Genomic DNA, 10700 nt, shown 5'->3' on the forward strand with positions numbered 1-10700 from the left:
CCTCTCAGTGGCACCCTGGGTCTCTGAAGCAGCAGTGGCTGGTTAAGTCTAGGGGTGAGAAAGTCTTCAATGAAAACCAACAAAGAGAGAAAACAACAAAGCCACAATCAAAACAAGATACAAAAAGACACCAACAATTTCCCAGGACAAAGTACAAGTCGGCACTCCCTCCTGGGGCCGGGGGAGATACCCAAACCAAATGGTCACCTCTGAGGTGGCCTCAAATGGCTCAGGACCAGAGGGTCCCTTGCCCAAATGGCTCAGGACCAGGGGGTCCTCGCCCAAATCAGGGAAGGAGGCGTCCCTCTTCCCCTCTCAGGATCACTGTCCAGACACATCTGTCCCAGTGAGAGCCTGCAAAAGTACAAATCGGTGTCTGTAAAAGTACAAATCGGTCGACCAGTACAAAACTAAAGTAACAAGAGAGAGACATATACAGGACAGACATAAGACAGAGAGCGCTCTTACCGATCGGTGCACATGGACCTCTGGAGCTCTTAGGGGTCCCGGCGGGGGGTCTCTGGGGATCCCGGAATGAGCACCAAATGTTGTGCCCAGATCGTAACCCCCAGAGAGACCACCAAGGACAAGCATACCAGAATGCAAAAGCAAAGTTTATCTGTTACAAGTCATGACAGGGAACTCAACTCAAGCCATCTCAAGTGAGGCAGGGAAGAGTAGACTTATTTCTGATACAAACTTTTCTCTGGGGATAGTGAGCCAACAGATATGCATGACATTGTGGCTGGATTGCCTGATGGTAGGTTGATATTTGCATCACTAGTGAGTTCAAAGCTGAAAAGAGGTAGCATTTTCTGAAGAGGCCTTGAATCTGGAGTGTAGAATGTCATGCCTTTGAGGTGTCTCTGGCTTCTTCCAGCCTTCCCAGTCTTCTTAACAGGTGCTGTCGGGGAAAATCAGTAAAGAAAATATGATTTAGAAACAGTTCTGTTGTGCCACTGGCATGAAAAATCAGGGCCTATTCATCCCTAGTAAACAAAAGTTAAGGAAGGAAACACACCCCATGAACACCCTGGCTGCTGGGGATGGGGCTCAATGGTGGCTGAATTGCCTGAGACATAGTGTTTCTGCTTCAGCAGCTCCATCTGCAGGAGGCTCTCATCCTGGGCTGTGGTCTGCTCCAGTTCCTGCTGGAGGTTTTCAAACCTAGGGGAGAAAGGCAGCTGGGGCACAAGCCTGGGGGGACCTGCCATGTCAGCTTTTGAGACCCCACTACATCTACTCAGCTAGACAATTGAGCATTACCTCTCAGCTGAGTTCATTCCCTGCTTCCCCAAGGGAAAAGGGTCAGAGAGCACCTGGGTTGGATTTTTTTCTCAACTTTTAAAAACTGCTAGAAGTTGAACTGGAAAATACACACTGTGCTGGATTAGAAAAAAACAGCATATTTCTCCAACAGTCCAAAGACATCATTTTGGAGAAATATCAGTATGAGAAGGTCTGAGGCACAGGTCAGGGAAGATGTACCTGGCCTTGATTAGATACCAGGTGAATGTGAACCTCCTGGAAAACTCTATGCCTGCCCTCTAGTGGAGCCTACACAGCAATGCAGAGAAGGCTCTGATTAATCCTACAGCCCAGACCCCTGCATGGGATTAACTTGTCAACTCCTCCTCTGTTTTATAACCAGAGTAAATCTTCTCATGAGAAACTGATAAACAGTACAGAAAGCCAGCCTGTGGACAGCTACTTTACATTCTGGAATCAATGGACCTCTGGAGTCTGCATTCCACATTCTGAATAATTGTATATAGGCCTTCTCCAAAGGATTTCTTTGCAGATAAATTATTCTGCTACAAATACCTGAAAAACTTTTAGCCTCCATCAGTTTTCTCTTTTGTTGTAGTTAGCTGTGTGGACATGCAGAGTGATGGGCAGATCCTTCTATTCTTTGACTGATGCAAAGTGGTACTAACCAGATTAGGCACAGTACTTTCTCATTAAAGTCTCTCTCCATCATTCTTAAAGATGTTCCATTGTTCCATGAGTGAGTGAACATACACATAGAGCTCAAACACATATTCTCATACCCCAAAGAAACACATAAGACAACACACAGACAAACACTCATACACACACACACACACACACACACACACACACACACACACACACACACACCTTTCTTGATCCCAGAAAGGCAAGAGAGAATATTTGAATCTTGCAACACCTTTTTACTACAGGGAGAGGTAATGTGTCCTCCCTGTTGTCTACAACCCTCGTAGACTCATCCAGACTTTTCTGCCCTGGCCTGAACTTGTTTCCCCTCCTAGGGAAGTTTTTATAGCAGACTCACTGATTGTACAGATAAATAACAACCTCTGCACAAATGAGTATGACCACACAAGACCAAGTGCTCATGGAAGATGGCTGAACATGAAGCCTCCTGATAGATCCAAGTTGACCCATCATAGTCTCCTCACTAAACCTACCCAGATTCTGACACAGAAGACATTGATTGCACTGGAGAATGGAAATCACCATTGTCATTACCCAACAACTTTTGACCAGATTACGGTGCATATTATACGAAGATAGCCCCAGGTCAGACAGTAGGAGGCTACTTAGGTCACCCACAGCACTTTCCTGAAATACAGCACTCTATAAAACTATGAGGAGGAGCTGGGCAGTGGTGGTGCACGCCTTTAATCCCAGCACTCAAGAGGCAGAGGCAGGAGGATCTCTGTGAGTTCAAGGCCAGCCTGGTCTCCAAAGCGAGTTCCAGGAAAGGCGAAAAGCTACACAGAGAAACCCTGTCTCAAAAAACAAAACAAAAGAAAACAAACTATGAGGAAAAATATTTCCTAACAACACAGCCATATACATGTTAGAGCGAGCATCAAAATGTCAGGTTCCATGTGTGAAGCCAGTAAGACAAACCAGACATTTCCTGGGAAATTACTTCTATGCCATGAAAGAAAAGAAGTCTACTTTTTATTTTTAAAATAGCTCCATTGTTTGATTTTTTATTTATTACAAAATGTATTAATTCAAAAGTAATAAAAATGTGTAAAAATTAAGAGACAGCAACAAGTCTGTTCTCTATGTGACCAAATGATCCATTAAACAATGAGATGACACAGGGAAAGACAGGAAGCTCTAGTGTGAGGAGACAGGAAATCCTAAGATCTGTGTCTATCCAGGTTACCGAACAGAAATTTTCAGGTTCAGTGAGAGGCCCGGGCTAAGGGAATAAGGGAGAAAGCAACAGAGGACACTTGATGTCATCATCTGGCCTTCCAACAAGCCCACAAATGTAAGCATCCTCAGGCATGTATATAACACACACACACACACACACACACACACACACACACACACACACACACACACCTCAAATCTTAAGTGAATAAAATGCAATAAGGAGGACATCAACTGAATGAGGATGGCATTACCAGTTGAATTTAAACTCCTCACACTAGCTGTTTCAAGTGAGACCCACAGTTCTGCTTTCCATCATTTTGAGACTAAAATGCCTGGGGAAACATGATGTGCTTCTGCAGGCTATGTTGGTGCAGTTGGAGAAATTATTCATTAAAATCCCAAATCTGTCACCCTGACCCCTGTCTGTCATAAGCCCTTGCCCCTCTGGTCATCCAGTGAGCTTCTGAGTGTATGATCCAGGATGGGAGAACTGGCCAATGCCAGTCACAGGAAATAGTATTTACAAACTGTTAACTAATTTTTGTCAGTGAGAACCAAGAGCTTGCCAAGTAGAGAACACCACGGCAGTCTGGGAACAAGAGGGTAAAATGCCATATGACACCCAAAATGATGTCCATGAGACCCAGTCATTTAGCTTTTGTAGGGGATGTTCCTCCCTCCATGCTGTTTCTGCCTCTGATCTCATATGACCTCTGCTAAGCAAATGAGACCCAGACCCTTGGCCTCACTCACTCAGACCTCTGTGGTACTCCCTAAGTGACTCCCATCATAACACCGCTCCTACCATACTGACATGTAGGTGAGTGATAAGTGATTCACCTGTCTCCCTCAATGGACTGCAGCTTCTAGCAGAGCAGTAGGGTTTCCTTGCCACATTCAGTGCCTTCTAAGAAACTAACTCCCCAGAAAGACTTGTGAATGATCACAGAAATGTACTATTGCATTGCATGGGTCAGGTGCATAAGATGGTTCCATGGGTGTGTGTATATGTGTGTGTGTGATTAGACAAGTGGACAGCTTGGCCCTGCTGTTTCACCCTACCTGCTGCTGCTTTGTCTAGAGGTCATAGATCTTCTCATGAGCCTCCTCACAGAGCCTCCTCACCTCCTTGCAGGACTCTTGTAGTAAAATCTGCTCCCCCTGCAGCTTTCTGTTGTCCTCTTTCAACATGCTCACATTTTCCTTTAGCTGAGTCCATTCATTTGGGAGCTGACTGTAGAGGGTGCTGAAATATCACCAAAAATGATGAGCTCTACCTCCATCTGCCCCTCCTGCCTCCTAATACCTTCATTCCTGCAAGGTCCCATGTCCCCATTCTCGTGAACCTGGGCAGGAACCTACATTAGCCATGCCAGCATCACTCAGGTGCAGGTCAAACCCAGAGAATAGCCAAATTGCAGAAAGATTCACACTACTTCTGAATACCCTGACAGCAAAAGGGATCCATGTACCTATGAAAACTGGATCCCCAACCTCCTCCACACACACCCTGGGGCTTAACTGTTCACAGTATTGGGGAAACATGAGCAGGCAGAGGGAAAACATGCTCTAAGGGAGACAGAAGACCCAATGGGAATACAGTCCATTCATGTTTCCCACAGAAACCAGCTCTGTAAGCTCCTGCCAGAGCCACAGAAAACATTCATGGTGCAAACCATGTTTTCTCTCTAGAAGCTCCAGAAGTTGACAAGAAAAAGTTGGGAGGTGCTCTCAGGATCTTCACTCTTAGGAGAACTCAGTTTAGGAGGCAAAAGTCCAAGAGCTCTAAGGCACGCTGCTTGCTAAGAGGTAAACAGGCTAAAATCACAGCCCAACTTTGTTCAAAGGTGAAGGAGGGGAGAAGCTGATGTGCAATGTCTTCTGTATGCTGTGAATAAGTGTTGCTCCCATTGGTTAATAAGTAAGCTGCTTTGGCCTATGGCAAGGCAGAATGGAACCAGGTGGAAAAATCCAGGAGAGACAGAAAAGAAAGTCAGAGGTGGAGGAGATGCCAGCTGCCACCCATGGGACAACATGCCAGCAGCCTGGCAATGCAGTAGCCATGTGGCAAAATATAGATTTATTAGAAATGGGATAATTTAAGGTGATAGAGCTAGCTAGCAAGAAACTTAAGCCATTGGCCATACAGTTTGTAAGTAATATAAGCCTCTGTGTGTGTCTTTGGGACCATTTGGCTTCAGGAGGTGGGTGGGACAGATTCCTTCTGGCAGCTGGGTCAGGCAGGACTGGGAAAACTTCAGACTACCAGAAGCAATCCTTACCAATTTTTGGACTTCCATCTAAATTAAGGACTCACTGGTAGGAGTTGGTCTGCTCATTCAGCTCCTTGTACTTGTACGAGGCCTCACAGATCTCCTTGGGGAATTTCTTTACATATGACATCTCCTTCTCATGCTGTGTTTTCAGCATCTCCAGCTCAGAATACAGGTAACTGGGCATTGTCTCATAGTATAAGGAACAAGCTGAGAGGAGCGGTGATGACCTTCTGGTCACACACGGATGGACTGAGTAGGCCCACCAGGCCACTCAAGCTGCTCCCATAGCAAAAAGCAAAAATAGATATCAATTCAGAGCACTGAGCATCTCCTAAAAGCCAATGCCTATCAGGGCCTCTTGAAATGCATGTTGTGATCTTACACCCTACTGCCCCTCTGTAGATTGTGATTCAGGCCACAGGCTCTAGTTTTCATTTGGAAGAATCAGAACAGCCTGTGTCCTATCTCACTCATACAAGCTTCGGTTCTGCCTCTCAGATGCACTCAGGACACAGTAGGGTCACGACAGTCACCAGAGAAAAGGGCATGATGAGTACCTGTTGTTCAACTCATTGCTGTTATATAGGGCCAGGAATTTAAGCAGTTCATTCCTCTCATTGGTCATCATCTGTAGCTGAAGGGTCAGTTTATCCACCAGGTTCAGCTGCTGCTCCTGCTCAGTGAGGAAGAAGGGTGTGGATGATGCCTTCCTAGTAGTCCCTGTAGGTACATAAACACAGTGAATTTGTACAGATGAATGGCATAGGGCCAAGAGATCATGTGGAGTCCCAAGAGGAGGTTTGAGGAAGAAGAAATTAATGACACCCAGTTAAGCCCCAAAATTCAGAGCAGATATCCTTAAACTGGGGACCATAAGCCATGTGTCAAGGATAGATATATGCCTCAGGCCCTACTGCAGCCCCACTGTCCCTGAAAGGCATAAGCAAGGCAGGTCATGTTGGTTTGGAATTGTCAGCCGATACCTGATGTGATGCAAAAAAGTCCTGGACTGCCTGGTGCTTTGCATCTCCCAGCCCTGATAACCTGTGTGCAGGACTAAAAGCAACTGAATGTCTCAGACCTAACTACATGGATGGAAAGTTTCCTTTCCTGGTATTTATATCAGATATCCATGAAATCTACAGAAATCCACTGAGAATAAAGTGCAGCAACATCTTACCCTGATACCTCATTATTGTTTCTGGGCCTCCTTTAGCATTCTTTGCTATCATAATGAACTGAAAAAGGTCCCAGCACAGCAGCTGCTTCCCTGACATTTCCTGGCCCTCTGCCCTCAGAAATCCTTCACTTTGGATCTGCTCTTTAGCAACCCAGATAAGCTGCATAGGCCCATTGCTTCAGATGATCACAGCTACTGAACCCCATTAAGAGAAGGACCTATTCTGGCAACAACTCCTGCTTAGAAAACCAGAGCTTTCTATGCCAATCAGTGTGCTTGGTTTTGCCAACATGTCAATTGGTGAACCCTGTAAGCACTTAATGCATGCCTCAAGGGCATTTGGCATTGCCACAACACTGGTGATTTCACAAAAGATGCCAATGACACTCAGGATACAATAGAATTTCCAGAGAAGGGACAGTTAGGGTCACTGCTAATGTCGTCACCTATCTGATAGCAAACTCTTCCCCAATTCACCAAAAGCCAAGCTGCCCTTTCCAGCACCTTCCCTGAGACAGGGGAGGGCCTTCAGCACGTCATTCCCATCCAGAGATCTCACTGATTCATTAGAATCTAGTTCATTCTAATTCAATTGTTCATTATGTGTGGAAGGCAAGACTCATTTTCCAAACACTGCCCAGGAATGGCTCTTCTCATACTGAAGATTGCTAACTAATAAGATGAGAAATAAAGGATGCTAAGAAATTAGCTCAGGATAATGGGAAAGGAAGATCAGTTCCACAAGGTGAACAAACACATTAGAGAAGCCCCACAGGGCAGTTACAATGTATGGGGATGATGGAGGATTGTGTGGGTCCTGTCAGAAAAATGGTAAATCATATAGGTAATGATGAAACTTTTGCCAAAAGCTTCACCAGAATATATTCCATCCATCAGGATGTTAGCAGTGGTGTTATCAACCATTGAAAGATGTGACTGAAAATACCTAAGGACTGGGCATCCACAGGTGAGCCCTCTGACACCAAGAACAAATACTTACAGGATGAGTGATGTCCCAGTCCTGCACTCAAGATAGAGGGAAGATGACTGGCTAGTGAGAGGAAAGGAACTCAGAGACCTAATAGATCACTGACATGAAGCAATACTTGGTGGCTCCTGCCTTGCCAGGGGTTGTTATTTAAAATGTGAGAATCTCTAGCTCTGGCCAGAGGACTTTACTCTCCTTGTTATTATTGACACACACCAAAAGGCATCCAGTGTGGGTGAAGTGCAGGGCTGGTACTGAAACCTCTTTAGTCCCTCTGGGCTTCCTTCCCACTCAGAGTGAAAGCAGAGGGCCCTCAGCAGAACAGCTGCAGCCTTGATGATCCCTGGCTCTCTGCCAAACTAACCTTGAAAATCCTCAACTTTGTTCTGCCCTTGAAGAATTCAGAGGACTAAAATAGGCCCATAGTTTGCTTAGTTTGCTTCTCAGAAACTCTCACCTGCTTAGCCTCACTCCTGGACGGATCAGATCAAGCCTTCCTCCTTCAGGAAGCTCCCCATCCCTTTCCCAGGACTCACTGTGCTTTCGCCAGAACCATTTATTTCTTGATGTGTGGCATGGCGACTGAAGGCCATCTTCCTTCTGCCTCTCTTTGGTGTCCCTATCCTCTCCATCCTGTCTCCCAAGAATCCTGTTCAGTCTAGACAGAATGTCTGTAGGTGAAATACCAGACACTGCACCAATGTCCCAATGACATTTGGTGTTGCCACAATACTGGTGACATCACATGGAATGCCAGGGCTCTCCAGGATACAGTAGAATGTCCATGTGCTGATGTCACCTGGTATAGCTATTTCATCCCTGTTACATACCTCACCCAAAAGTGACTTGAATCCAAGGTGCCATTTTCAGGAGCCTCTGAATTCACAATGGAAGCCTTTAGGCAGATCCTCCTTCCAAAGCCAGAAATCTAGCCCTCTGATTCATTAGAAACTTTATCTAAGTGAAGTTGAAACCTCACTTTGCATGCACTGTCCAGGGTTGGAATTTCCCCTCCTTAAGATTCATAATCAATAATTTGAGAAAGAAAGGATGCTTAGAAATTTGGTCAGGACAGTGGGAAGTAGTAGGGATGAGAACACTGAAGTGAACAATCCCCCAGAGAAGATCCTCAGACTTGTAGAGATTGGTGGCCTCAAAAAGAAGTCACATAGTTAGTTATGAAGATTCCCCCAGAGTGTCAGTAGAGCTCATTCAAGCTATGAGGTCATTAGTGAAGATGTGACTATCTCTAGACAGGTCTGGTTGGAGCCACTGAGACCAAGTGAGCTCCCAGATATTGAAAGCAAGCAATTCATGGAAAGAGTATGATGACCCAATCCTTGAAATCATAGAGTGAGGAAAATGTAGTGGCAAGTCAGAGTTCAGTATTGGCTACGAAAAGTCATCATGAGTGAAACATAAAACATAAACACACACATACACACACACACACACACACACACACACACACACACACACCAGACATACAACCATGGAGTAGAACATGATGTTGATCACTGCTATGGTGCTTCAACCAGTAAACAAAAGCCAAATGCCTAATTTTGGAGCCACCTATTCCAATCCACATGCTCTTGAAAAGGTGGCACTGTTAGCTTTGGGTACAAGATCCACTAGGAGAACATGAGAAGGGCAGGCAAGGTGAGAGAGTCAAGAGTTGTTGCATCATACAGCTTTGTTATATCCAAACCTCACATTTCTTATGATATCACTATAAAGCCAAGCCAGGTCATGGTCAGCATGGAATGCATGTTCTCCAACCAAAATCTACACCTAAGCATGATCCTTGCAACCTAAGACTGATGAAACTTTTGGGTGATCTGTGTCATTTCAGATTTTGACACTTTAAGCAAATAAATGTGATTTTCAACTTTATTTCTAAATAGAGTCTTGTGAAGACCAAAAAGTTGAGGACATACTGGAGTTTGGGAGTAAGGCATGGCCCTTAACTGATATATAAACTATTTTAAGAACATAGATGACAGTATTGGGTGTAAAGAAATCAGAGGAGAGAGGTGGTATAGAGGGGGGAGATACTGAGAGAGTGTGAATGCTCACATGAATCCAGAGATGAGGCAGTAGATCTAGATGGAAAAGTATAAAGGATTGCCTGAAAATCCCAGTAATTAGAAAGAGGCCTGGAGTCAGCTGTATAGTTGAGACCTCAGACAGCTTGGACTTTCTAACAATCAATTGTGAAACATCACACTTCCACGAACAGATACCCTGCCTAGGATATATAGTTATTCACCCAGCAAAGACAGAAACCCCTTCTGCATGGTCCTGCCTCTTATCTCACTGATGTCCCATCCAGAGGAGGGTTCATCGTCTTCCAAATGCCCTGAGATCAAGCTAACAGGCGACAGCACCTGCCTTCCACAATGTTCATCTCAGCCCACTCTTGGTAGTTGGATCATGTTCAGGAAATGAACTGGGGGATAAGACTTTGCCTAGCCAATTCTCAAAGTTCAGGCTTGAGATTCCCCCTCTGTGAATGTCAACTTTCCTGTCTTCTACAGGCAGGGGAGTGTCTCAGGGGTCTGCGGGTTTCTTCTCCTTTTTACATGGTTCAGGTGACCCAAGGGACAGCCTCCTCAAGCTTATTCACAGCTGCACAGGATACAGCCTCGCTTCTGACTCCCCAAATCTGGCCTCAGCAGCCATGAGAATGGTGGCACAATTAACATGACTTTTTTTGAGACACAGGCTCTCCTGGAACTTGCACTGCAGTCATTCTTCAATTCTCCTCCTCATTTCCCAAATGGTTGAGATCAAGGCATGCATCACTATGCCCAGCTCCTTTTTTCTATTTCTAAATGTTCAAACATCCAGAAACAAGCAGAGTGAGGTGAAAGATCATGATGGAGAAAACCCCAGAGATAGCTTACCCAAGCTGGAAACTCTTGGACTCTGGCTGGAACAATCACACAACCAAACTAGGTACTGTGGGTGAGTCTGGGTGATCATCTGCAGCTTCAGGTGACCATGTTCAGGACTGACTGTGAACATACCTATCTGTTCTGAACCAGACAGCTGGAAGAAGCAGCCTGCTGGTAAAGACACAGCCTACTAT

The 10700-nt window shown here is 45.2% G+C and overlaps 1 protein-coding gene across 1 annotated transcript; it reads right to left on the reverse strand.

Moving 5' to 3' along the window:
• Window positions 1-913: 913 nt before the first annotated feature.
• On the reverse strand, window positions 914-9953 carry LOC121823686 (uncharacterized). The gene is made up of 5 exons (XM_076554667.1): window positions 9927-9953; window positions 8146-8341; window positions 5999-6161; window positions 4291-4411; window positions 914-1167 (listed from the first exon to the last, which is right to left on the reverse strand). The coding sequence occupies exons 1-5, from the start codon at window positions 9951-9953 to the stop codon at window positions 1162-1164; spliced, it is 513 nt and encodes a 170-aa protein (XP_076410782.1). The 3' UTR covers window positions 914-1161.
• Between the last annotated feature and the right edge of the window lie 747 nt (window positions 9954-10700).

This window comes from Peromyscus maniculatus, chromosome 18 (genome assembly GCF_049852395.1).
Source record: "Peromyscus maniculatus bairdii isolate BWxNUB_F1_BW_parent chromosome 18, HU_Pman_BW_mat_3.1, whole genome shotgun sequence".
Classification (NCBI taxonomy): Eukaryota; Metazoa; Chordata; class Mammalia; order Rodentia; family Cricetidae; genus Peromyscus; species Peromyscus maniculatus.

What these genes read in the sequence shown, in the direction of transcription:
- LOC121823686 (XM_076554667.1), bottom strand. Translation starts at nt 9,953, where the DNA reads ATGAACCCTCCTCTGGATGGGACATCA. An exon ending in CTCCTCTGGATGGGACATCA is followed by an intron (nt 8,342 to 9,926) that starts GTGAGATAAGAG and finishes TGATGTCACCAG; the next exon opens with TATTGTGGCAACACCAAATG. An exon ending in ATGGTTCTGGCGAAAGCACA is followed by an intron (nt 6,162 to 8,145) that starts GTGAGTCCTGGG and finishes ATGTACCTACAG; the next exon opens with GGACTACTAGGAAGGCATCA.